The sequence below is a fragment of the Petromyzon marinus genome, chromosome 61, assembly GCF_048934315.1.
Source record: "Petromyzon marinus isolate PM22_M1 ecotype Great Lakes invasive population chromosome 61, UKy_Petmar_22M1.pri1.0, whole genome shotgun sequence".
NCBI lineage: Eukaryota > Metazoa > Chordata > Hyperoartia > Petromyzontiformes > Petromyzontidae > Petromyzon > Petromyzon marinus.
Window position 1 is genome coordinate 11,994,551 of NC_133727.1, and position 27,188 is coordinate 12,021,738.

Here is a 27,188-nt window from a genome sequence, read left to right on the forward strand (position 1 = left end):
GCGTGGCGTGTGTGGTTAGCGTGGCGTATGTGGCGTGTGTGGTGAGCGTGGCGTGTGTGGCGTGTGTGACGTGCGCCCCGTAGGATCTGCTGCTGCTGGGCGCAACGGCGATCGAAGATAAGCTGCAGGACGGAGTCCCCGAGACGATCGCCACGCTCATCCGTGCTAACATCCGCATCTGGGTGCTCACGGGAGACAAGCAGGAGACGGCCATCAACATCGGTTCGCCCGGCACTGCCACGCAGCCAGCAGCGTCTTTAACCTCCCCCCCCCCCCCCCCACAGTTCCCACACTTCGGCTCGGCTCTCCAACTTCGCTGGATTTGTGTTTACTGTCGCCGTCTGTTTCAACTTTTCACTGGAGTCTACAAATCCCTCCATTGTGTTGCCCCGCTGTATCTTACTCTGTCCCAAGCTGCCCTCTACGCTCCCAGCTTCAACCGCCCCTCTCTGTGCCTCCCTCGCCCTGCGCCCGGTCTCGCTCCCCCCTCGCTCCCCTCTCTCCCCTCTCTCTCTCCTCTCTCTCCCCTCTCTCTCCCCTCTCTCTCCCCTCTCTCTCCTCTCCCCTCTCTCTCCCCTCTCTCTCCCCTCTCTCTCCCCTCTCGCACCCCTCTCTCTCCCCTCTCTTTTTTTTTGTTCTGCAAAACGTTTATTATAAGGCATCTGGTTTAAAGCAGTGGTTTCATATACAATGCAGACTGCAACTATCATATTAACCAATCCTAAAACAAAGCCTGAAACTGCTGAGAAAACCTTCATGTAATCTTCATCCGAAAAACTAAGTTTGCTTATTTTGTAAAATGTAGTAAAACGAGAGAATACGCATTCAATATTACTGATCAAACCAAAGTACAAGATTTACAACAAAAATTTTATTCACGCAAATACAGGAAAGAAAAATAATGGACCGCATCTGGCATACACAAAAAAACAACATAACTTCTGTCGACAGCCATTGAAATCCAGACGTCTCCTTGACATTGCGCTCAACGTGCATCAAACACAACCAATCTTTTGGTTCTTTTCTTGTACATATCCTGTATCCACACTCTCGGCATCGGATTGGATCCCTTGCCTTAATTTCATTTTCGGTATGGCACTCTCCACAAATGTAAATCATCGGTTGTTGCTTTGCTGGTTGTGCATCCTTGTTAGAATCCATGTGAGCGCAGTCGGTATAGGGAAGCTCCCTACTGGCGCACGTGGGTCACGCGCTTCCCTCTCTCTCCCCTCTCGCACCCCTCTCTCTCCCCTCTCTCTCACCTCTCTCCCCTCTCTCTCCCCTCTCTCTCCCCTCTCTCTCCCCTCTCGCACCCCTCTCTCTCCCCTCTCCCCTCTCTCTCCCCTCTCTCCCCTCTCTCTCCCCTCTCTCTCCCCTCTCTCTCCCCTCGCTTCCCTCTCTTTTTTTTACGATCAGAAGAAACAAGAAGATGCTCAGTGTAGTTGGCACTTTGCTCCGTTCATCATTTCATTTTTTTGTTTTTTTTTAATGCTTTGCTTCATGTAACCCCCCCCCCTTTTAAATGAAAGACCCAAAAAAATGTTATTTTTTCTTTCCCCTTCCCTCTCTCTCTACCCCCCTCTCTGCCCCCCTTCTCTCTCTACCCCCCCCTCTGCCTCTCCTCTCTCTCTACCCCCTCTCTGCCCCCCCTCTCTCTCTGCCCCCTCTCTTCCTACTCCATTTGGCTCTCTCTCGCTCTCTCTTTTTTCTTTATAACTACGACAAGTGCTGCATCTGCACGCAGCCCTTCCCACAGTCAAACGGCCTCCGACGGGTAGCTCAGATCTGCATGCAGAGCTCTCCGTCATCTGCCACTGAGCACACGGCCTCCTCCAGCGCCCACTGCTCCTTGAAGGCCGGCACGGCGTGGGTCAGCCGCGCGTGGCGGAACTCCAGCCACACCCTGGCTCCGACCAGAGCGCGGAAGATGCCCAGGCTGCTGGCCGGACGTTGCCCCTCCAGGGCCACCTTCCTCGCCCTGTATATGGCGAGCTTGGCGTAGCCGAAGAGCACGTTGACCAGCCCCTGAAGATGTTGGGGTCCATCGCCCTTCGGGTATCCAAAGATGAGGACCGTCGGGGAGAAGTGGAGGCTGAACCTTAGGAGGATGTTTCTCAGGACCTTGAACAGCGAGTCCAGGCTCTTGCACTCCACGTATTGGTGCGCCACCGTCTCCACTTTACCGCAGAACCGGCACTCCGGGGACGTGTCGGTGAAGCGCGCCAGGGAGACGTTGGTGGTGACGGTGCCGTGGGCGATGCTCCAGCTGAGGTCGCCGATGCGGTTGTACGTCGGTCTGCAGTAGAGTTGCCTCCAGCGAGGCCTCTCCGGAGAGACGCAGGGCAGGGCTTTCCTCTAGGCATGGTCCTTGTGGCTCCTCAGGGTGTCCTGTTGGTGGAACCGGACCATGTAGGAGTAGAGCACCTTCCTCTTTACATTTGCGAAGGCCACCTCCGGTAGGTCTTCTAGCCGGCACAGGTTGTGATCCGCCTTCGTTTGTCGGCATTGGCGATGCAGTGGCACGACTGAGAGCTCCGGTGGAGGGGGATCGAGAGGGGCCTCGTCATCCCCAACGCCGATGGGGGGCGTTCTCCCCGCTGCCGCTGAGAAGGCCCCCTTGGCTTCGGCCAGGATCCGGGCAGCCACCCGGAGCGACTGCAGCCCTGTCTTTGCGGCCACGTCTGCTGGTCCGAGCCACCGGCCCCGTGTTTCAGGCTCCACCAGATCTCCCATCCTGGTGAGCCGTGCGTTGGCGAGGCGCCTCTCCATGCCAGGGGTGGTGGTGGTGGATGGCAGCTTTGTCTGTGGGTTCCTGAGGATCGGTTCGAAGACCAGATCCTCGGCCGATCGCGGTTGGTTCAGCCTCCTGACGGCGAGGGAGCTCCATGTCTGCAGGACGCTTCTGTAGAAGGGTGGCAGCTGTCCCAGTGGGAGGCCCTGCAGGTCCATGTAGAATAGTTGCTTGGAGCACTGCAGACCCTCCAGCTGTTTCAGGAGGAAGGAGGCCGTGACGCTCCAGGCCGGTGCAGGGGCGGCGTGCAGGAACTTTTGCGCTGCCTGCAGTCGGAAGGTGGCCAGCTGACTCCGCACGCACACCAGCCCGTGACCGCCGTCGTCCAGTGGCAGGGCCAGGACTCCAGCCGCGACCCGATGTCCTCCACCCGACCAGAAGAAGTCGAGGACTCGCTTCTGAAGTGCGTTGACGAGGCTCATGGGGGGGTGCAGGGAGAAGAGTCGGTGCCACAGCATGGACGTCACCAGCTGGTTCACCACCAACGTCTTTGTCCTGAAGGTGAGGAAGTTGCACAGGCGACTCCAGGTGGCCAGCCTCTCCTTCACCTTCTCCTCCAGCTCGACCCAGTTCCTCTGCGGTGGTTCCTCCTCTGGTCCGAGGAACACCCCCAGGTGGTGCAGTGATGTTGTGCTCCAATTGATGGCTTTTGCCTTCTCGGGACACTCGGTCATGTCCCACGCTCCAACCAGCAGGCCGCTGCACTTTTGCCAGTTCATTTTTGATGAGGAGGCTTTCGAAAAGATCTACCTCCTGGCACTCATGCAGCAGGGCGACATCAGCCAGGGAGCGCAGGATGAGGAGGACGTCGTCGGCGTATACCGTCAGGACCAATTTGACGCTTGGTTCCCTCAGCACCAGGCCGCTGAGTCTCCGCCTTATGAGATTCAGGAAAGGCTCTAATACCAGGGCATAAAGTTGGCCCGACAATGGGCATCCCTGTCTCACTCCTCGCTCGAATTTGACTGGGGCAGTGAGGGCGCTGTTGATCTTGATCATGCACTCCGCCTTGGTGTAGAGTAGGCGGATCATTCGGACAAAGGCATCCCCAAAACCCAAGGTCTTGAGGGTTCCCAGCAGGTACTTGTGGTCCACTCTGTCAAAAGCCTTTTCCTGGTCAAGAGCCAGAAACGCGATTGGGATGCTCAACCTCTGGGACACCGCGATGAGGTCCCTGACCAGGAAGATGCCGTCGTGGATGGTTCGTCCGGAGATGGTGTAGGACTGGTCCCCGTGTACGACTTGTGCAATCACCCCTTTCAGTCGCAGGGAGAGAGCCTTCGTCAATATTTCGTAGTCTGTGTTCAGGAGGGAGACCGGACGCCAGTTTTGTAGGTGCCTCAGGTCTCCGTTCTTGGGAAGCAGAGTGAGCACCGCCCTCCTCCAAGACTGAGGCATCACCCCAGTGACTGAGGCTTCCTCCAGCACCTCTCTGTAGTCCTCCCGCAGGGATGGCCAAAAAGCGGCGTAAAATTCCCCTGTTAGGCCGTCTAACCCTGAGGATTTATTTGGGGCCAGTCCTCTTACAGCTGCGTCAAGGTCAGTCCTGGTGAGCTTTTGCTCTAGCAGCTCTTTCCCGTCTTCCCCCAGGGTGGGTAGACCACTCCATGCCTCCGCCTGGGCTGGTTCCGATGTTTCTTCAGGGGAGAACAGGCTGCCGTAGAAGTCTCTGATGATGGTCGACTTCTGCTGGCAGCTGTTCTGCTTCCTCCCCTGGTGTGGGGGGTTTCACCGCTTCTTCCTGTTCGAGGTCTGGGAGGGGTTCCTCCTCTGAATCTGACCCTTTAGATCCGGGTCCTTCTGTATTCTTCCTCTTGCAATTTGTCGCTTGAGGCGGCGAAGTTGGGGCCACGACTTCAGGTGTAGGAGGCTGCGTGGCTGGCGGGTCCGGTGTGGGCTGTTGGGGGGCTTGTTGTAATGGGGGCTCTTGCTGCTTTGCCCCCCTTGCTCTGCCTCCCTCCTCCCCGCTCTTTTCTCCGACCCTCGCCGTCGTCGGTTTAGGGCAATCCCTTCGGAAGTGCCCCTCTTCTTTGCAAAGATTGCATCTGATGGAATCTTTGGCATAAAACAGTCTATGGGCAATGCCTGCATTGACAATGACAAACGAGCCCTCTTCCTGCTGTCCGGGAGTCAGCAGGACGTGCACCTGCCTCTTGAAAGATAAAATGTGATTGAGAGCAGGGTTTCTGCACCCCAGTGCCAGGGCACGTACTGGCACCACGATGGTGCCCAGCTTGGACACGTGCTCCAACACGGCCTTGTCGGGGATGTTGGGCGGCACGTTCGAAACGACTATTCGCGCCGCCACCGAAGCGATGGGTTCCAGCTGGACGTGGAGTCCCCCCACGGTCATCCCCTTCTCGACGGCCGCATCGGCCACTTTCTTCGTCGTCAGGAAGAAGACGGCTTTCCCGCTGACCTTCGGGGCGTGGGTGATGGTGGCTGGCGGGACGATGGTGGCCAGGGCCTCGACGTACGTCTCGATCGTGACGGAACTCGAGGCGTAACAGCGGATGCCGTTCTCGCGCAGAGGCAGGGGTCGCTGCGCGCTCGGGGGGGTTGGCCTTGGAGCAGAGGCCCTAGTGGGGGGCCTCGTGACTCCACGCAGATTGGCAGCTGCGACCTTTGCGTAGGTGGCCATTTTGTTCCTGCTGCCTTCAATTTCTACCTGACTGTGGTGCTGCGCTTCTGTACAGAGCTCCCCTTGAGAGAATGTAAACTGAGGATGAATAAAGAATCCTCGTTTAAGAAACTAATGAAAGGAAAAAAAGAAAGGAAAGAGATATATTTATTTATTCAATAAACTATTTTTATTGAATAAATTATGAAGCAGTAAATGAAAAAATAATTTGATAGTGATATCTAATAATAAATTTGCGTGTTAAATAAATGAATGTATTTTGCAAACATCTATTTAAGGGAAAAATGTGTTTATTAAATACATTCACTCATCGTTAAATAAATATTACTTACAGTCCTTGCACACTCGTGGAGGCAAACAAAAAAACGCAGTGTGTTAGGGAATCATTAACTAATAGATTGCTTTAGCCTCAAAGTAAACAATTGCTTTTGTGGCCTTAGATTTCTGCGCTACAGTGTGGATACCTCCACGTGGCTCACACAAAATGTAAGTTTTAACAAATCTCAAATAGTTTGAGATTCGTAAACTGAGATTAAAAACATAAGCAGAAGAATAAAGGAACAATAAGTAGAGTATAAAAAATAGCTGTAAAGTATGAAAACGATGCTTTAATTCGCTATGGGATTGAGCCCATCGCCTAAGAAACACCACCGTGTTTCAAAAGGCTTTGGCCTCACCCTGAAACTGTTTAGTTTAAAAAACAGTAAAGAAAAATGAGCAACACACAAAAAATACTACTTGTGTGTGCAAAAGGCAGAATACTTACTCCTGATGAATAAAAATTTGAAGAAAAGAAATTAATTAGAAGAGGGTATGTTAGATTTATAAAGTTACAACGGGGAGCTCAAACGAAGCGCGTTCTCCTCTCTCCACTCTCTCTCCCCCCTCGCTCCCCCCTCTCTCCCCTCTCTCTCCCCTCTCGCTCCCCTCTCACTCCCCTCCACCGGAACCAACTCCCCCTGCACCACACAGAGCGATTATCTTCACTACAACAACCTGCAGCTTCCGTTCCACCCTTACCACAACCCCCATCTATTCTCCCCTTGCCCATCATCGTCCTGCCACTGCCCTCTAGCTACGAGCAGGCCTACCCTTATTACTACCCCTACACCTATCACTACCCCTATCACTACCCCTACACCTATCACTACCCCTATCACTACCCCTACACCTATCACTACCCCTATCACTACCCCTACACCTATCACTACCCCTATCACTACCCCTACACCTATCACTACCCCTATCACTACCCCTATCACTACCGCTATCACTACCCCTATCACTACCACTATCACTACCACTACCCCTGCAGCTACCCCTACCGCTACCCCTATCGCTACCCCTAGCGCTACCCCTACCACTCTCCCTACCACTACCCCTATCACTACCACTATCACTTCCCCTATCACTACCGCTACCCCTATCGCTTCCCCTATTGCTACCCTTATCGCTACCACTATCACTACGTCTATCACTACCCCTACCACTACCCCTACCACTACCCCTATCACTACCACTATCACTACCACTATCACTACCCCTATCACTACCCATATCACTACCACTATCACTACCCCTATCACTACCCCTATCACTACTCACTACCCCTACCCCCTATCACTACCCCTATCACTACCCCTATCACTTCCCCTATCACTATCCCTATCACTACCCCTAGCTCTACCCCTATCACTACCCCTATCACTAACCCTATCACTATCACTACCCCTATCACTACCCCTATCACTATCCCTATCACTACCCCTAGCACTACCCCTATCACTACCCCTATCACTACCCCTATCACTAACACTATCACTACCACTATCACTACCCCTATCACTACCCCAATCACTATCCCTACCCCTATCACTACCCCTATCACTACCCCTATCACTACCCCTACCACTATCACTACCCCTATCACTACCTCTATCACTACCCCTACCACTATCACTACCACTACCCAAACCCCTCCATAACCACTCCCGCCTGTTCTCCATACTTCGACCTATAACTACACCACCTTCTGTACTATCGGCTTACGCACAATATTATAATTGTTTACACAGCAGTGTCTTGCACTGCTATGTAAACAATTATATTACATCAGATAAGATGAGATGGTATCATGAAGTCTCCCCGCAGGGGTCAGACCTGGTCGAGCGTGAGCGAGTTTGGTGAAGGTTTGGTGAAGGTTTAGTGAGGGTTTGGTGAAGGTTTGGTTAAGGTTTGGTGAGGGTTTGTTGATGGTTTGGTGAAGGTTTAGTGAGGGTTTGTTGAAGGTTTGTTGAACGTTTGTTGAAGGTTAGTGACGGTTTGTTGAAGGTTTGGTGAAGGTTTGGTGAGGGTTTGTTGAAGGTTTGTTGAACGTTTGATGAAGGTTAGTGACGGTTTGTTAAAGGTTTGGTGAAGGTTTGGTGAGGGTTTGTTGAAGGTTTGTTGAAGGTTTGGTGAAGGTTTGTTGAAGGTTTGTTGAAGGTTAGTGACGGTTTGGTGAAGGTTTATTGAGGGTTTGGTGAAGGTTTGCTGAAGGTTTGGCGAAGATTTGGTTAAGGTTTGTTGAAGGTTAGTGACGGTTTGTTGAAGGTCTGGTGAAGGTTTGTTGAAGGTTTGTTGAAGGTTAGTGACGGTTTGTTGAAGGTTTGGTGAAGGTTTGGTGAAGGTTTGTTGAAGGTTAGTGACGGTTTGGTGAAGGTTTAGTGAGGGTTTGGTGAAGCTTTGTTGAAGGTTTGGCGAAGATTTGGTTAAGGTTTGTTGAAGGTTAGTGACGGTTTGTTGAAGGTCTGGTGAAGGTTTGGTGAGGGTTTGGTGAAGGTTTGTTGAAGGTTTGTTGAAGGTTTGGCAAAGGTTTGGTGAAGGTTTAGTGAGGGTTTATTGAAGGTTTGTTGAAGGTTTGGCGAAGGTCTGGTGAAGGTTTGGTGAGGGTTTGGTGAAGGTTTGTTGAAGGTTTGTTGAAGGTTTGGCAAAGGTTTGGTGAAGGTTTAGTGAGGGTTTATTGAAGGTTTGTTGAAGGTTTGGCGAAGGTTTGGTGAAGGTTTGGTTAAGGTTTGGTGAAGGTTTGGTGAGAGTTTGGTGAGGGTTTGTTGAAGGTTTGGCGAAGGTTTGTTGACCGTTAGTGACGGTTTGGTGAAGGTTTGGTGAAGGTTTAGTGAGGGTTTGTTGAAGGTTTGTTGAAGGTTTGTTGAAGGTTAGTGACGGTTTGGTGAAGGTTTGGTGAAGGTTTAGTGAGGGTTTGTTGAAGGTTTGTTGAAGGTTTGGTGAAGGTTTGGCGAAGGTTTGGTGAAGGTTTGGTGCTTGGAGGCCAGCGGCCACCCTGGTGAACGCTGCCGGTGCGCTCACCGCTGACACGGCAAGAGCGTAATCCCCAGCCTGTGTGTGCCACAGGTTACTCTACCCGCCTGCTTAACCAGGACATGGGCCTCGTCATCATCAACGAGAGTTCCAAGGATGTGAGCCCATCGTCGTTATCACCACCTTCACCTTTATTGATACTACCGCTAATACCATTGTTGCCACCATCATCAACACCACCATCACCACCACCGTCATCAACATCATCAATACCGCCAACACCACCATCACGACCATCACCACCAACACCATCACAACCACCATCATCATCATCACCACCAGCATCAACACTATCATCACCACCATCAACACCACCATCAACACCACAATCAACACCACCATCACCATCAACACCACCATCACCATCAACACCACCATCACCATCAACACTATAATCACCAACACCACCATGAACACCACCAACACCACCATTATTACCAACGCCATCACACCATTACACCGTCACCCAGTCACCTTGTCACACCCTCACCCTGTCACACAGTAATACCGTCAAATCGTCACACCGTCACACCGTCACCCTGTCACACCGTCACACCGTCACCCTGTCACACCGTCACCCTGTCATACCGTCACCCTGTCACACCATCACACCATCACCCTGTCACACCATCACCCTGTCATACCGTCACACCGTCACCCTGTCACACCGTCACCCTGTCACACCGTCACACCATCACCCTGTCACACCATCACCCTGTCACACCGTCACGTTGTCACATCGTCACCCTGTCACACCGTCACACCGTCACCCTGTCACACCGTCATCCTGTCACCCTGTCACACCGTCACCCTGTCACACCGTCACCCTGTCACACCGTCACCCTGTGACACCTTCACACTGTCACGCTGTCACACCGTCACCCTGTCACACCGTCACACCGTCACCCTGTCACACCGTCACCCTGTCACACTGTCACACCGTCACCCTGTCACACCGTCACCCTGTCACACCGTCACCCTGTCATACCGTCACACCATCACCCTGTCACACCGTCACCCTGTCACACCGTCACGCTGTCACATCGTCACCCTGTCACACCGTCACACCGTCACCCTGTCACACCATCACCCTGTCACACCATCACCCTGTCACACCGTCACGTTGTCACATCGTCACCCTGTCACCCTGTCACACCGTCACCCTGTCACACCGTCACCCTGTCACACCGTCACCCTGTGACACCTTCACACTGTCACGCTGTCACACCGTCACCCTGTCACACCGTCACACCGTCACCCTGTCACACCGTCACCCTGTCACACTGTCACACCGTCACCCTGTCACACCGTCACCCTGTCACACCGTCACCCTGTCATACCGTCACACCATCACCCTGTCACACCGTCACCCTGTCACACCGTCACGCTGTCACATCGTCACCCTGTCACACCGTCACACCGTCACCCTGTCACACCGTCACCCTGTCACACCGTCACCCTGTCACACGATCACCCTGTCACACCATCACCTTGTCACACCGTCACCCTGTCACACCGTCACCCTGTCACACCATCACCCTGTCACAGCGTCACACCGTCACCCTGTCATACCATCACACCATCACCCTGTCACATCATCACCCTGTCACACCGTCACACCGTCACACCGTCACCCTGTCACACCGTCACACCGTCACCCTGTCACACTGTCACACTGTCACACCGTCACATCGTCACCCTGTCACACCGTCACACCGTCACACTGTCACACCGTCACACCATCACCCTTTGACACCGTTACCCTGTCACACCGTCACACCGTCACGCTGTCACACCGTCACGCTGTCACATCGTCACCCTGTCACACCGTCACCCTGTCACACCGTCACCCTGCCACACCGTCACACCGTCACCCTATCACACCGTCACACCGTCACCCTGTCACACCGTCACCCTGTCACACCGTCACACCGTCACCCTGTCACACCGTCACACCGTCACCCTGTCACAGCGTCACGCTGTCACACCGTCACCCTGTCACACCGTCACCCTGTCACACCGTCACACCGTCACCCTGTCATACCGTCACACCATCACCCTGTCACATCGTCACCCTGTCACACCGTCACACCGTCACCCTGTCATACCGTCACACCATCACCCTGTCACATCGTCACCCTGTCACACCGTCACACCGTCACACCGTCACCCTGTCACACCGTCACACCGTCACCCTGTCACACTGTCACACTGTCACACCGTCACATCGTCACCCTGTCACACCATCACACCGTCACACTGTCACACCGTCACACCATCACCCTGTCACATCGTCACCCTGTCACACCGTCACCCTGTCACACTGTCACACTGTCACACCGTCACATCGTCACCCTGTCACACCGTCACCCTGTCACACCGTCACACCGTCACACCATCACCCTTTGACACCGTTACCCTGTCACACCGTCACACCGTCACGCTGTCACATCGTCACCCTGTCACACCGTCACCCTGTCACACCGTCACCCTGCCACACCGTTACACCGTCACCCTGTCACACCGCCACCCTGTCACACCGTCACACCATCACCCTGTCACACCGTCACACCGTCACCCTGTCACACCGTCACCCTGTCACACCGTCACCCTGTCACACCGTCACCCTGTCACACCGTCACACCGTCACCCTGTCACACCGTCACCCTGTCACACCGTCACACCTTCACCCTGTCACACCGTCACCCTGTCACACCATCACCCTGTCACACCATCACCCTGTCACACCGTCACACCGTCACCCTGTCACACCTTCACCCTGTCACACCGTCACCCTGTCACACCGTCACACCTTCACCCTGTCACACCGTCACCCTGTCACACCGTCACCCTGTCACACCGTCACACTGTCACACCGTCACACCGTCACCCTGTCACACCGTCACCCTGTCACACCGTCACCCTGTCATAGTTCCTTATGTCACACCATCACGCCATCACACGTCACACCGTCACAGCGCCGTGCGTCACACCTCGTGCAGGCGACGCGCGCCGAGCTGACGGCGCAGCTGGAGGATCTTGGCGAGCAGGTGAACCGCGAGAACGACTTGGCGCTCATCGTGGACGGCAAGTCTCTCGTCTACGCCCTCGACCCCGAGCTGCGCAACGACTTCCTGCAGCTGGCGCTCTCCTGCCGAGCCGTCATCTGCTGTCGGTGAGGCTCGGGCGGCGCCACCTCGGCACGGCGAATAGCCGGTGGGAAAACCACACTCGCGTCACGAGGGCCCAGCTGCGGCTCGGCTCAGGTGCGCCAGCGGATAATACACCCGTACCGCGAGGGCCCCAGGCTGGCATCACGTGGCTCGGCGTGCCGGCGGAATAGGGTTACGAGCGCCGCGTCCCTTTGGGGGTTGCGAGAACCTCGCCTCCTAACGGGGCCCCCCCCCGCCCGCCCGCCCCGCTCTCTTCGTGTCCCGCGTGCGTGCCGCAGCGTGTCGCCGCTGCAGAAGTCGGAGATTGTGGACGCGGTGAAGAAGAAGGTCCGCGCGGCCATCACGCTGGCCGTGGGCGACGGCGCCAACGACGTGGGCATGATCAAGACGGCGCACGTCGGCGTCGGCATCAGCGGCAACGAGGGCCTGCAGGCCGTCAACTCCTCTGACTACTCCATCGCGCAGGTGGCGTCGCTCGCTCGATCGCTCGCCGGCAGTCGGTTACCACCTCGTTACTTGAATGCCGCTACTACGGTTGCGGGGCGCCGCGTTGCCAAGATGTTAACTGCCTCGCCTGGTATACAGGAGGTCGTGGGTTTGATCCCGACCCTGACGCCTGTTGCTGTATATTTGGAGTTTGCATGTCTCTCTCTGTGGTGAGATGTTAACTCCCTCGCCTGGTGTGCAGGAGGTCGTGGGTTCGATCCCGATCCTGGTGCCTGCTGCTGTATATTTGGAGTTTGCATATCTCTCTCTCTCAGTGGCAAGATATTAACAACTTCACCTGGTACACAGGAGATCGTGGGTTCGATCCCGACCCTGAAGCCTGCTGCTGTATATATGAAGTTTGCGTGTCTCTCTCCCTTTGGTCCTTTGGTTTTTCTCTCGTTTAGAGAATTTGGCTCCTATAACTTTCCACGTGATAAGTCACTTCATTGAGCTACCATTGAGGTCGCTTCGGAAAGAGTGCTACACTGCTCAATGGGCCTTACCTGGTAAGATAAAGAAATAGTTTAGTTTAGACTACGGTCGCCGTTGCCACGACCTCCACGATCTGACTAAGGGTGCCTGGTGCAGCACAGACTCGGCGAGAGTTATAATTCGGTTCCCGTTGTAGCAGCGAAACACCCAGTCCCGGTTCTTACTCCAGCCACTCACCGACCCACTCCAGCCACTCACGACAGCTCTGGTGGTGTCTGCGTTGTGCGCGTGTCACAGCTCTGGTGGTGTCTGCGTTGTGCGTGTGTCACAGCCCTGGTGGTGTCTGCGTTGTGCGCGTGTCACAGCTCTGGTGGTGTCTGCGTTGTGGGCGTGTCACAGCCCTGGTGGTGTCTGCATTGTGCGCGTGTCACAGCCCTGGTGGTGTCTGCGTTGTGCGCGTGTCACAGCCCTGGTGGTGTCTGCGTTGTGCGCGTGTCACAGCCCTGGTGGTGTCTGCGTTGTGCGCGTGTCACAGCCCTGGTGGTGTCTGCGTTGTGCGCGTGTCACAGTTCTGGTGGTGTCTGCGTTGTGGGCGTGTCACAGCCCTGGTGGTGTCTGCGATGTGGGCGTGTCACAGCTCTGGTGGTGTCTGCGATGTGGGCGTGTCACAGTTCTGCCACCTGAAGAAGCTGCTGCTGGTGCACGGGGCTTGGAGCTACACGCGCGTCGCCAAGTGCATCCTGTACTCCTTCTACAAGAACGTGGTGCTCTACATCATCGAGGTGTGCCGCCCCGGGCGCCCGCAGCAACGCCCTTGCGGTGGCCACACTTTAGAGGAGATGGCCGTGAGGCTGGCGGGATTTGAATGGAAAGGTCTTGTGGCGAATCGCTTGTTATGTTATGGATTGTTGGTTGTGGTTGTTTGGCGGTGATCCTCTTGAGTGATCGGTGGTAGTGGTTTTGTGGTGGTGATGCTGTAGAGTGATCGGTGGTCGTGGTTGTGTGGAGATGATGCTGTAGAGGGAGCAGTGGTAGTGGTTGTGTGGCGGTGGTGGTGCGGTGGTCGTCTATAACTTGAGTCTGCAGTGGCGTATTGGTCTGTGCTTGATGGAAGATGTTTTTGATAAGTAGCGCAGGGGTCAGAGCATCGAGCTGAGATCCTGGGTGTGAGTGTGGGTGTTAGCCGCCCGTGACTCGACCTGCCCGTCCAAGTGCATGTTGAATGGAGAGCGAGCGAGAGAGGGCGTACCTTGGCCGCTGTCCTAGCTGTGTCTGTTGCGCGTGTCGTTTCCCTACGCTCCTGTCCGCGTGAAGCTCTGGTTTGCCTTCACCAATGGATTTTCGGGCCAGATCCTGTTTGAGCGCTGGACCATCGGCCTCTACAATGTGGTGAGCGAGGAGCTTGCGAGCGAGCGGCCGCAGTCCCACTCATCGCTACCTCCCAGTCGCTGGCCCCATCCTCCTCCGTCCCGTACACCGCGTCCCACCCACCACGTCCCACCCACCACGACCTCCTGCGCTACGTCCATAAAGCATTCTTGCTACGTCCATAAAACATTCTTGCCACATTCCATTGTGAATTTCTAACAACTTTCCTACCCTCTGCTACCGTAATACTATTTGCATCTTCTGCATACACACTTCTTCACAGATGACAAGCTTCTGTGTAATGCGCGCGTTGCGACCGTTGTTCCGACTGCCTCCAGATATTCACTGTCACGACCGTTGTTTCGACTGCCACCAGATATTCACTGTCACGACCGTTGTTTCGACTGCCTCCAGATGTTCACGGCGCTGCCTCCGTTTGTGCTGGGCATCTTCGAGCGCTCGTGTAGCCAGGACAGCATGCTGCGATTCCCGGCGCTCTACAAGCAATCGCAGAATGCAGAGGAGTTCAACTCCCGGGTGAGGGACGGAGCACGGCTCGCACCACTCGCTCTGAGACCGGGACGCAAACATTCACAGCCCCAGAAATATTATTGCTCTTCATGCACCCACAATTTCGTAAATTTTGTTTTATTTTTACATGTGTGTGTATATAATCACGTAATTAAAATGTGGTGGGTAATTGTCGGGCGTAATACGCCACCACCACTACGGTTAAACATGTAAGTCCCATCAGCGCCCAACAGGGGGCAATAGCGGGTCCGGTCTGTACTAAGTAGGACTCGTGGGTCAGGCAATCTCGGGGGCGGTTAGGAAACAGAGGGGGACACCCCAGGCCCCCAGTGGGGGCTGGGGGATTGCGCAACAATCTACGTCCCTCCAGAATGTTCCAGATGATGGGCGTGGCCAGGGGCGGAGTGACCCTGGGAGCCCCATAAAAGCCGGACCCCACGGCGGCTCGAGTCAGTCCGCGTCAAGCTGAAGACCCAAGAGTCGGGTCGGATCCCCCAAACCGACATCCTTCTCAGGGCCGGGTCTGAGTGGGCCAGTGGTCGAGACCCAAGGACCTTGGCTGGGTCGGGTCAGCCTCCCCTAAGTCCCGCTAGCCGGAGGGCTGAGAGTGGTTAGCCCCAGTGGTTAGATACGGCCTCCGGGCACGTTAGCCCGGAGGCCGTACCTCCTTAGGTTGTTGGATAGAAGGGGCCATTACCCCTTCGTGTTGGGGACCCTCTGTGTTATTGTTAAATAAATACGTGTTGCCCCCTAAGAAGACTCCATCTCCATACAACCCACTACACATATATAAGTGCCTCCGTTTGGGAAAAAGTAAGGTTCTACGAGTCATGGGAGACGCATCGCAGGCCAACGTGGCGACCTTGTCTGTCGCGCGACGACTGACCGTCGCGCCTCGTCTCGTGCCCTTCAGATCTTCTGGATTCACTGCCTCAACGGCCTCTTCCACTCCGTCGTCTTGTTCTGGATCCCTCTCAAGGCCGTCGAGCACGGTGAGGTCACGCGGTGCGCAAACTGCGGCCCCCAGGACGCGCTTCTTGACGGTTCCTATCTCCACTCAACCTGCCGTCACAACAACGACAACAACGACAATCTGATTTACATTCATAGAGAGCGCCAGCACTCAAAGCGGTTGATATCGCTGACAAAACGACAACAGAATTGAATGGTGTCGTGGACAGGGGCATGCTACATGGGTTGAGGAACGAGGGACAGCAGCGATAGAGACGGGTACTTAGAGATCACGAGAGGGTTACAGGGGAGGGACGGGAAGGAGTGGAGGGGTGAGGGAAGAGGAAGAGAATGGGCGACAGAGAAGAGGTGAGACTTTAAGAACAACAACATTAACGTAGCGCAATCAGTACGCGCTATGCCTGTGGCGGCGGTGGTGGCGGTGGAGGTGGTGGCGGCGGTGGCAGAGGTGTTAGGCTGCTGTGCACTCCCCTCCACCTCCACCAACCTACACTGACTAGCGCGGTAAAGTATGGATACAAATCTCTCACTGTCAGCAGCGTGTGGAGAGGCTCTCAGCAGGGCATTGACAGCCGGTCCTCATACCATCATAGCACTCGTTCATAAGCACCGACAAGCTTTGGCCGTGCCACCCACACAATGGAGCAAACCACCGTGGTCTGCGCGCCTTCAACGGAGAATGAGGAAGAGCAACACCTCACTCTCTCTGCTTCAGGTGCCTCTCCTGAAGGCCTCTCTCTCTCCTGAAGGCCTCTCTCTCCTGAAGGCCTCTCTCTCTCTCCTGAAGGCCTCTCTCTCTCCTGATGGCCTCTCTCTCTCCTGAAGGCCTCTCTCTCTCCTGAAGGCCTCTCTCTCTCCTGAAGGCCTCTCTCTCTCCTGAAGGCCTCTCTCTCCTGAAGGCCTCTCTCTCCTGATGGCCTCTCTCTCTCTCCTGAAGGCCTCTCTCTCTCCTGAAGGCCTCTCTCTCCTGATGGCCTCTCTCTCCTGAAGGCCTCTCTCTCCTGAAGGCCTCTCTCTCTCCTGAAGGCCTCTCTCTCCTGAAGGCCTCTCTCTCTCCTGATGGCCTCTCTCTCCTGAAGGCCTCTCTCTCTCCTGAAGGCCTCTCTCTCTCCTGATGGCCTCTCTCTCTCCTGAAGGCCTCTCTCTCTCCTGAAGGCCTCTCTCTCCTGATGGCCTCTCTCTCCTGATGGCCTCTCTCTCCTGAAGGCCTCTCTCTCTCCTGATGGCCTCTCTCTCCTGAAGGCCTCTCTCTCTCCTGAAGGCCTCTCTCTCTCCTGAAGGCCTCTCTCTCTCCTGAAGGCCTCTCTCTCTCCTGAAGGCCTCTCTCTCTCCTGATGGCCTCTCTCTCTCCTGAAGGCCTCTCTCTCTCCTGAAGGCCTCTCTCTCTCCTGAAGGCCTCTCACTCTCCTGATGGCCTCTCTCTGTCCTGAAGGCCTCTCTCTCTCCTGAAGGCCTCTCTCTCCTGATGGCCTCTCTCTCTCCTGAAGGCCTCTCTCTCTCCTGAAGGCCTCTCTCTCCTGAAGGCCTCTCTCTCTCCTGAAGGCCTTTCTCTCCTGAAGGCCTCTCTCCTCTCTCTCCTGAAGGCCTCTCTCTCTCCTGAAGGCCTCTCTCTCCTGAAGGCCTCTCTCCTGATGGCCTCTCTCTCTCTCCTGAAGGCCTCTCTCTCTCCTGAAGGACTCTCTCTCTCCTGAAGGCCTCTCTCTCCTGAAGGCCTCTCTCTCCTGAAAGCCTCTCTCTCTCCTGATGGCCTCTCTCTCTCCTGAAGGCCTCTCTCTCCTGAAGGCCTCGCTCTCTCTTGAAGGCCTCTCTCTCCTGAAGGCCTCTCTCTCTCCTGATGGCCTCTCTCTCTTGATGGCCTCTCTCTCCTGAAGGCCTCTCTCCTGAAGGCCTCTCTCCTGATGGCCTCTCTCTCCTGAAGGCCTCTCTCCTGAAGGCCTCTCTCTCCTGAATGCCTCTCTCTCTCCTGAAGGCATCTCTCTCTCCTGATGGCCTCTCTCCTGAAGGCCTCTCTCTCCTGAAGGCCTCTCTCTCCTGAAGACCTCTCTCTCCTGAAGGCCTCTCTCTCCTGAAGGCCTCTCTCTCTCCTGATGGCCTCTCTCTCCTGAAGGCCTCTCTCTCCTGAAGGCCTCTCTCTCTCCTGAAGGCCTCTCGCTCTCCTGAAGGCCTCGCTCTCTCCTGAAGGCCTCTCTCTCTCCTGATGGCCTCTCTCTCTCCTGAAGGCCTCTCTCTTCTGAAGGCCTATCTCTGTCCTGAAGGCCTCTCTCTCTCCTGATGGCCTCTCTCCTGAAGGCCTCTCTCCTGATGGCCTCTCTCTCTCCTGAAAGCCTCTCTCTCTCCTGAAGGCCTCTCTCTCTCTCCTGAAGGCCTCTCTCTCCTGAAGGCCTCTCTCTCCTGAAGGCCTCTCTCCTGAAGGCCTCTCTCTACTGAAGGCCTCTCTCTCTCTCCTGAAGGCCTCTCTCTCTCCAGATGGCCTCTCTCTCCTGAAGGCCTCTCTCTCTTGATGGCCTCTCTCTCTCCTGAAGGCCTCTCTCTCTCCTGAAGGCCTCTCTCTCCTGAAGGCCTCTCTCTCTCCTGAAGGCCTCTCTCCTGATGGCCTCTCTCTCCTGAAGCCCTCTCTCTCCTGAAGGCCTCTCTCTCCTGAAGGCCTCTCTGTCCTGAAGGCCTATCTCTCTCCTGAAGACCGCTCTCTCCTGAAGGCCTCTCACTCTCCTGAAGGCCTCGCTCTCTCCTGATGGCCTCTCTCCTGAAGGCCTCTCTCTCTCCTGATGGCCTCTCTCTCTTGATGGCCTCTCTCTCTCCTGAAGGCCTCTCTCTCTCCTGAAGGCCTCTCTCTCTCCTGATGGCCTCTCTCTCTCCTGAAGGCCTTTCTCTCTCCTGAAGGCCTCTCTCTCCTGAATGCCTCTCTCTCTCCTGAAGGCCTCTCTCTCCTGATGGCCTCTCTCTCTCTTGAAGTCCCCTCTCTCCTGAAGGCCTCTCTCTCCTGAAGGCCTCTCTCTCCTGAAGGCCTCTCTCTCTCCTGAAGGCCTCTCTCTCCTGATGGCCTCTCTCTCTCCTGAAGGCCACTCTCTCCTGAAAGGCCTCTCTCCTGAAGGCCTCTCGCTCTCCTGAAGGCCTCTCGCTCTCCTGAAGGCCTCGCTCTCTCCTGAAGGCCTCTCTCTCTCCTGATAGCCTCTCTCTCTCCTGAAGGCCTCTCTCTCCTGAAGGCCTCTCTCTCTCCTGAAGGCCTCTCTCTCTCCTGATGGCCTCTCTCCTGAAGGCCTCTCTCTCCTGAAGGCCTCTCTCTCTCCTGAAGGCCTCTCTCTCTCTCCTGAAGGCCTCTCTCTCTCTTGATGCTGTCCAAACGTCGTGAGAAGTTTTTTGTTTTATATTTATATTTTTATTTTATTGTTTCCCTTCAACGTGACTTTACCGAAAGAACCAAGAATATGAATCGCTGCAGTCACGAAAGCTTTAAATCAAAATTCTCTCTCTGTTGTCATGGCAGTGGGTAGCACGCCTCCACGTTGGGTGTCTCACTCCCGAGTGCGGTGCTTCCGGCACGCACAAGAACCGAGTAACACTGAGACACCCCCGCCGTGTCGTGCCCTTTGTTTCTCGTCTAGATATTTTGTTTTCAAGCGGAAATACTCCAGATTACCTCTTCCTGGGCAACATTGTTTACACGGTGAGTGTGCACTGAGTTTTATGCGCATGGTGAGGTGAGTGGCACGCGCGCGGTGAATGTGCGGTGAGCGTGCGGTGAGTGACATGTGCACGGTGAATGTCCGGTGAGCGTGCAGTGAGTGGCATGTGCGTGGTGAATGTGCGGTGAGCGTGCGGTAAGTGGCACGCGCGCGGTGAGTGGCACGCGCGCGGTGAATGTGCGGTGAGCGGCACGCGCGCGGTGAGTGTGCGGTGAACGTGCAGTGAGTGGCATATGCGCGGTGAATGTGCGGTGAGCGTGCTGAGTGGCATGTGCGCGGTGAATGTGCGGTGAGCGTGCAGTGAGTGGCATGTGCACGGTGAGCGTGCGGTGGGTGGCATGTGCGCGGTGAATGTGCGGTGAGCGTGCGGTGAGTGGCATGTGCGCGGTGAATGTGCTCGTCAAAAACCCCTCGCCATTGCCGTGAGCCTCGGCGGGTCTCAAGACTCGGGAGGGTCTTGCCACAATGCCGCACATGATCCCAATGTAGGTTTGTATTAAGAGAGTCGCGGGTCATCCTCCGGCTTTAGGGTGTTTGGCCAATTGCGGCTACGTTGTTTGCCGTCAGCCTCGCCTCCACACGGATGAGTGCGTGTGAAATGGGGCCCGCACACGGCTCGTGGTCGGAAGGTCACGAGTTCGCACCCCGGCAAGGCCGCGTCTCGTGGTGACGTACGGCCAAGCCCCTCCGCCGGTTTGGACGACCGCGTTGCCGAGCGGCGGCACGTTCGCTTGCCGCTCGTCGCAAGGGCGCTCGCCGTTCGACTCTGACGGCCGCACCAATTAATACTGCGGGTGCATTACTCGTATAACACGCGCCATATCACACGCTCCGTGTGACGCGCATCGTGTGATATGCGGTTCACATTTAAAGATCAGTTGAAATCGAATAGGTCGTGTGTACACTGCTTTAGGGGTCAAAACGTTGCCAAAATCCTTCTGCTCCTGCTGCTGTGTTCCAGCTGGTGGTGATCACAGTTTGCTTGAAAGCCGGCCTGGAGACCACAGCGTGGACCAGGGTGAGTGACGTCTTTCTTCTCATGCTTTCCCACCTCGGTACTGTGTAGCTACCGCCGTCGTCACCCCCGTCGGTGGTGTTGTTGTTACGATGAGTGTGCACGTGTCTAGCCAGTAAAGCCTCACTTGAGGCTCAAGAGGCGTTTTCAGTAGGGTGCTGCCAGATTTTCTCAAGCCGGGTGTGATGTTACTGTTGCCTGCTGCCTGTAATCCCAGGTCATTTGTCAGCATTGCCGCCATCTGCACTGGAACTCTGCCATCAGCGGCTCAGCGTTCGGCAAACAGCTCGGCGTTCATTTTACTTAGAGAGGCGTAGCAGCAACGCCATTGGTTTTAAAGACGTTGTTAACCACCGCGGGGAACCGTGGCGACACGACCACCGCCGTTCTATGATAACTGCGCCAAACTGTGCCGCACGCCCTTCCGCATGGCCTTGTGGGAGCCTCGGTACCGACAAAGTTATTCTATTTTAGTTTTTCTTCCGATTCCGTACGTGGACGTCATCGTAACAGAATCGGAAGAAAAACTGATGACGTGCACACGTGTACGTTCATGTACGTACACGTGCGTACATGTGTGTGTACATGTGTGTGTACATACACACTTACATGTGTGTGTGGACATACACACACACATGTACGTACGTCTGCGTACGTCATCGGAACAGGAAATGTTTAAAGAGCCGCAGGTTGCCGACCCCTGGACTCACCCATTTGTACGTAAACCCTAAAGAGGAAGGCCTGGGGCCTACACAGGTTGAACTGCCCCGTTGAATTGGGTGATAAACCCAATGAATCCGACACGTACAGCAGTGGCAGCAGCACGGCTTTAGTGCTGCAGATCAGCCGTCCTAGTCTATTAGCTCCACATGGCCAGCTCAATGGAAGCACTGCACGGAAAGGACAACGCTTTAATGATGAGCGTGGTGGGGAGCCGCGTGGCACCGTGAGTGTCATGCTCACCCCCTGGCTGGGGGTGAGAGTGACACCATCTCCTCCTTGTGTCCCCAGCTGAGCCACATCGCCGTGTGGGGCAGCATCGCCCTGTGGGTCGTCTTTTTCGGCATCTACTCCCTGCTGTGGCCGGCCATCCCACTTGCTCCCGACATGAGCGGCCAGGTAAGGGACATCGTCACAATCGTCATCCTCACATCTGGGTTAAAATTAGCAGCGGTCGTTTTGACCGAGGTAATGGCATTATTCCTAATAAAGTGTTTTGGGTCAGATCACGTAAAAGCCAGGTTAGTAAGGTTTGTCACGTGAACAAAACGTGTAAATGAGTTCCTATATTTTTGGGTCTTTCGGTAAAGTCACATAGATAGGTTCAAAGAAAATTACCAAAAACTATGACCTTTTTTTTCCTGATGACGATTGCTTGCGTTGCGATCAAAATATCGTAGTTTTTTTTGTTATTTTCTTTGAACCTATCTACGTGACTTTACCGAAAGACCCAAGAATATGATTTGCTGCAGTCACAAAAGCTGTAAGTCAAGATTTAATGAGTTACTACTTGAGCACCGTGGTCCGACGTGATACAACGTTGTTTGTGCTGTGTGTGCTACTCGGCAGGGCGCCTTTGTCTTGCAAGGCGTCTACTACTACGACTACCGCTACCACGTAGAGTGAGGGGGTGCCTGTGCTGTACAGCACTGCTTGTCCCACTCGCTGGAGACTTGAGGTGGACCTGTCGGATAGGTGAACGTCTCTGCGATGTGAAAGTTACCCGGAACATATCGGTGAATTTTCCGGTAGCGATGCTGCTGCCAACGCAGCAGCATCGCATGTTCACCAGCCACGCTGTGGCCTTAAAAGGAAATATAATATCCTATAGGTGATGTTTCGGGCAATGACCCTTCTTGGGAACGGATTGCTGCGTGCGTGGGGGCGTGCGTGATGCAACTGCTGCTGCTGCTGTTTCTGTTCTGACTGGGCCAGGCGAGCATGATGCTGAAGAGCGGCGTGTTCTGGATGGCTCTCATCCTCATCCCCATCACGTGCCTCGTCCCGGACGCCGTGTGGAAAGTGTAAGTTGGAGTCTATCCCTGCGCACGATGGCAGCAGCGGCGGCAGCGCTCGAGAGCAAGGTGCCGGTGTCGAGGTGTGCTGCTGACCACGACGAGAGAGCTTTAGCAGAGAGTTTGTGTCGTGTCGCTCTTCCTCCTCTGTTGAAGGGGCACGGGCCGCAGTAGTTTACTACGTGGTCTGTAGTTTGGGTTGCATGGCCAGAATAGCACCACTGCTTTTAAAAGCATAGTTATTTATTTAAACGTTGCTTAATTATTTATTTTGGGAGCTGACCGCTCCTACGACCGTGGCGCTCACCTTGTCAACTCGTCGCTTCGTCAGCTCGTCGCCTCGTCATCTCATCACCTCGTCAGTGAGCTCTCGAGGCCCTCGCCCCCGCCCTCGTCGTCACTCTCACCGCCCCCCCGTCCGCGTGTGCAGCGTCCGCCGCTCGTGCTTCCAGTCGCTGGTGGAGGAGGTGCAGGAGAGTGAGGCACGCGCACAGAAGTCGGACCGCATCATGCTCACCTCGATCCTCAACAAGAGGCACGTGCATGCCCCCACCGCTGCACCTCACTCCCATCCCATCCCCTCCCATCCCTCCCCCTTCCTTCCCCTCCCTTCCCATCCCTTCTCTTCCCTTCCACTCCCCATCCAATGGTGGGGGAGACAACATACAAACTCGAGATAGACCCACGACCTGTATACCAGGCGACGCAGTTAACATCTCCTTACCACCGCCATTGCAAACAAATTCCCCCACAGGGGTTTGATTTTGCAGTCACCATTGCCTCCCGTCGGTTTAGATCACTGCCAACAGCATTGACTCCGGCATCGGCAGGAACGACGTGTCATTGGACAGCGTAATCCAAGCGCTTGCCAGGCTCATTCCTGCTTGGCTTCAGAGAATCCGATGAGATGGGGCGGGGATTCCGGCTGATTTGATTGGAGGGCGTTCTCCTCCATAGGCGGCAGTGGCAGACGATGGCTCTGGGTTGACGAAGAGACATCTTTGGCACTCTTCACTGTTCGTAGTGCGCAGGGCTATTGCGAGGGCGCTACGTTTCACGGACGGCTGCAGTCTGCGTGTTACATGCGTGTCGCATGTGTGTCACGCGTGCGTGCGCCGTATGTGCTGTGTTAACGGTCTCCGCGTGTACCCTCCCATCCCATCCCCCCTTACCTTTTGTTTGTTCCTGCACACGCCCACCCACCCCGCCCGCCCGCCCGCCCGCACGCCCGCTCGCCCGCCCGCCCGCCCGCCCGCCAAACCCAACTGGTCGTACGGTTGCCCTCCGTAACTAAAGAAGTTACTCCTTGTCGTGAGGCGCTGACGCGCCTGTCGCGTAACAGGGCAAGGTGATGAAATGGATTGTTGTGTTTCCCTTTCGCTTTGTGTGTTCCTGTCAGGGTTGCCGCGGTACGGCGGTACAGCGATACGTGCCAAACGGTACATTCTGTTATATCCTGATTATCATCGCCTGATGCTGCTGCTACGGCGGCGATACCTACTCAGGCAGGATCGATTAAAATCCAGCTCTTATCTGCAAATGGTGAGCAACTGATTAGACGGCTAAAACGCTTGGAACTTAATCTATGGTAGATGCTCCTCAATGGCCAATTCGAATCGTGAGAAGAAGCCCATCACAGCGGGACAAACACGTTCAGGCCTGATACAAATATACTCGACAAAACGCAGAGGAGGTGCGCCGCTCGCTAACACCAAAATAGCAATAATTGCAGCTTCTCTCGTAGCGCCTTTCACCGTAACATCTCAAGGAGCTTTTACATCAACGGGAGCTCAGCAGTGGCCGAGTTCTAACAGAGGAATAATTTTTTGGGCAGGGACTTTAAAGCTCCCAGACAGCCTCGACAGAGATCCACAGTCCGCCCCAGTACCACGGAGCAAACGACCCGCTCGGCCCACGCTCTCCATATTCGCCCTGGGGGTGCGGGAGCGGAGATCCCGGACCTCCGAGTCCCTGCCGCTGGGAGCGTCGGGGCGCAGCCGCTCCCTGTGAGTGCGTTGGGCAGCCGTTGCCGGTTGTAAAGTTGCTGCGGTTAAAGTGCTTACGGCAGGCTCGGTTTGAATGAACTTGTGTCTTGAAGAACTCTTTAGTCTCAGTGAAAGGACAGCTCAGGGCAAAATCAAAACGATGAGATTGCAAAAGTTACGATGTAGTGACTTTGCGATGATAATAATCGTCGTAGTTAAAATGAATGCCGTATCGTATCGCGACAACCCGAGCTGTATATTTATTTCCGCCCCACCTTTTATTCTTCCGCTTGCTTGCTTGACGTCTTCCATTTCCTCTCCGGCTCCTTCCATCTACCTCTCCGCCGAGCGAGCTCCTGTCTCCCTGAGTTGCTCCTCTGCGTGCGCCAGCACACGAGAACACAGGCCCCAAGTAGAGCCATCGCGCTGTCTCACGAGAATGCAGGCCCCAAGCATAGCCGTAGCTTTGTCTCGCAGCCGCTTGTACGCCGAGGCGGCCGCGACACCACAAAGGGGGAAAAAGACTTTCAAGCGACTTCGGGGATGAGCGGCCAACACCGCAGGCGTCCTGGGTCCAGGTTTCAGCAGCCGCATGTGATTACGGTTTCCTCTCTGGTGCGGTGAGTTGATGGTCTCAGCCCGGTCACCAGTGACTTGCACGCAAAAAAAATTATTGCAACGTTTTCGCTGCCTAGTGATGGTCCCAGCGAAACGTCGTGCCCAACGTTTAGCGCCGTGGGATCGCTCTCCAACCACACACCGGTGAAGCCGGACTAAATTGGCACGTCTATTTGGCTTTGTCGGGTGGTGGAGGGTGTCCGACACATTTTCTACATTGAGGCGATCTGACCAAAAAAAACAATGAACCGTAACGCTTTGCGGTGGCGTCACCGCGGTGCCACACGCGTGAGTCGGCATGACGACGAAGGTGACCCAAGCGTGACCTAACTGGAGCAGTGCAGACCGAGTGATGCGACAGGCTTCAAAGTATTTTTTTTTCTCTCTCATTAAGCCGCCTTCAAATTGGCGTCGGGCGACACCCAGGGTAACGCACCGTCAGTGTGGGGTGGCTCTACAGGAGGAGCACCGCGTCTCTCTTTGCTTGCCTCTTCCTCTCTTGCTAGAACGCCCGCTGCTCGTGTAGGCGGTGCTCGTGCCGAACAGCACGCACGCGCGTGGAGCAAAGAGAAACGTGCGCCCGCGCGCTCGCTCCGTTTGTCAACGGACTTCACCACGGCAGGTTTTTGTAGCAATCCACGCCATTCCGCAATTCCACGAATTGTGCGCACATATGGCTCCCGATTCGACGAGCCGGTGAATTCCCCCTGAGCGCGTTTGGTCTTCGCGGAGGCGCTACGCGGCACGATGTCCGGCGTTTCGCTCCGCGTGCCGTGACCTCAAATTTTGGCTTTAGTCCTCGGAGAAGTTCCTCGGTGCGTGGAGCCGGAAACGCCGGCTCCACGCGCCGGCGCGCCCGCAAAAATGCAGCGGAGATTTTGACAGAATATACTGCAAAAAATCACTGCAGTAGTGCTGCGGATTTATGATGATCTTGTTTGAGAGCGCGCACGCTTGTGTGCCGTGTCACACGTCGCCCTTCTCCTGCGCCCGCTGACGGCGCCGCCTCCGAGACGCTTTTGGTTTTACGGCGTTGCCCGGCGTCTCGGCGGCGCGAGAAGCCAAGGGGAGGAGACGCGGCGGCGCTCATGACGCTGCTGGCGGTGCTGCTGGCGGGCACTGTTTTACTCCCCACCTCTCTGGTTCCCACGAGCAGCTTCACGGAGAGGGCACACCTGCTGCGGAACGCTTTCAAGAAGACCTCGCCAGAATTCGGCAACACCAAGTCGTCCGTACGACGAGACTTCATGCGTGAGTGCCGTGCAGTGTCCTCGTTTGTCATCGTTATCGTGGCTATCCTCGTTATCATTGTCGGCTTCGTTATTGACGCTGTCGCGGCCAAGGGTGATAGCGTGAGCGGGTTTCAACGAACGTCTAGGGGCAGCGTTGGTCTTTGAGTGGCTGGCACACTAGCAATGTCGAAACTCCCACTACGGTGAGCCCCAGCTGATCGACTCAACCCAAAGCTTGCCCTGCCGCTAACACTCTCCACATGAACCACCCAGACCACACTCCTACCCCTAACACTCTCCACATGAACCCCCCAGACCACACTCCTATCCCTAACACTCTCCACATGAACCACCCAGACCACACTCCTACCCTAACACTCTCCACATGAACCATCCAGACCACACTCTTACCCCTAACACTCTCCACATGAACCACCCAGACCACACTCCTACCCCTAACACTCTCCACATGAACCACCCAGACCACACTCCTACCCCTAACACTCTCCACATGAACCACTCAGACCACACTCCTACCCCTAACACTCTCCACATGAACCACTCAGACCACACTCCTACCCCTAACACTCTCCACATGAACCACCCAGACCACACTCCTACCCCTAACACTCTCCACATGAACCACTCAGGCCAAACTCCTACCCCTAACACTCTCCACATGAACCATCCAGACCACACTCCTACCCCTAACACTCTCCACATGAACCACCCAGACCACACTCCTACCCCTAACACTCTCCACATGAACCACCCAGACCACACTCCTACCCCTAACACTCTCCACATGAACCACTCAGACCACACTCCTATCTCTAACACTCTCCACATGAACCACTCAGACCACACTCCTACCCCTAACACTCTC

General features: G+C 55.3%; 1 protein-coding gene and 1 pseudogene across 5 annotated transcripts in view; one reads left to right on the top strand and one right to left on the bottom strand.

The window, feature by feature from the left end:
• The window catches only part of LOC116955769 (phospholipid-transporting ATPase IA-like), a 139,629-nt gene that overhangs the window by 101,267 nt on the left and 11,174 nt on the right, over positions 1-27,188 (top strand). For 3 of the 5 annotated variants that reach the window (XM_032977084.2, XM_076053573.1, XM_076053574.1), the window contains exons 23-36: positions 84-222; positions 8,823-8,887; positions 11,792-11,964; positions 12,241-12,427; positions 13,555-13,665; positions 14,198-14,272; positions 14,666-14,788; positions 15,696-15,774; positions 19,357-19,418; positions 20,399-20,455; positions 21,464-21,571; positions 22,388-22,476; positions 22,898-23,002; positions 26,227-26,321. In XM_032977084.2, coding sequence (XP_032832975.1) covers positions 84-222; positions 8,823-8,887; positions 11,792-11,964; positions 12,241-12,427; positions 13,555-13,665; positions 14,198-14,272; positions 14,666-14,788; positions 15,696-15,774; positions 19,357-19,418; positions 20,399-20,455; positions 21,464-21,571; positions 22,388-22,476; positions 22,898-23,002; positions 26,227-26,321 — 1,468 coding nt within the window. The other 2 variants (XM_032977085.2, XM_076053575.1) reach the window with 2 other exon arrangements.
• Positions 857-1,196, bottom strand: LOC116955773 (DNA-directed RNA polymerases I, II, and III subunit RPABC4 pseudogene; annotated as a pseudogene).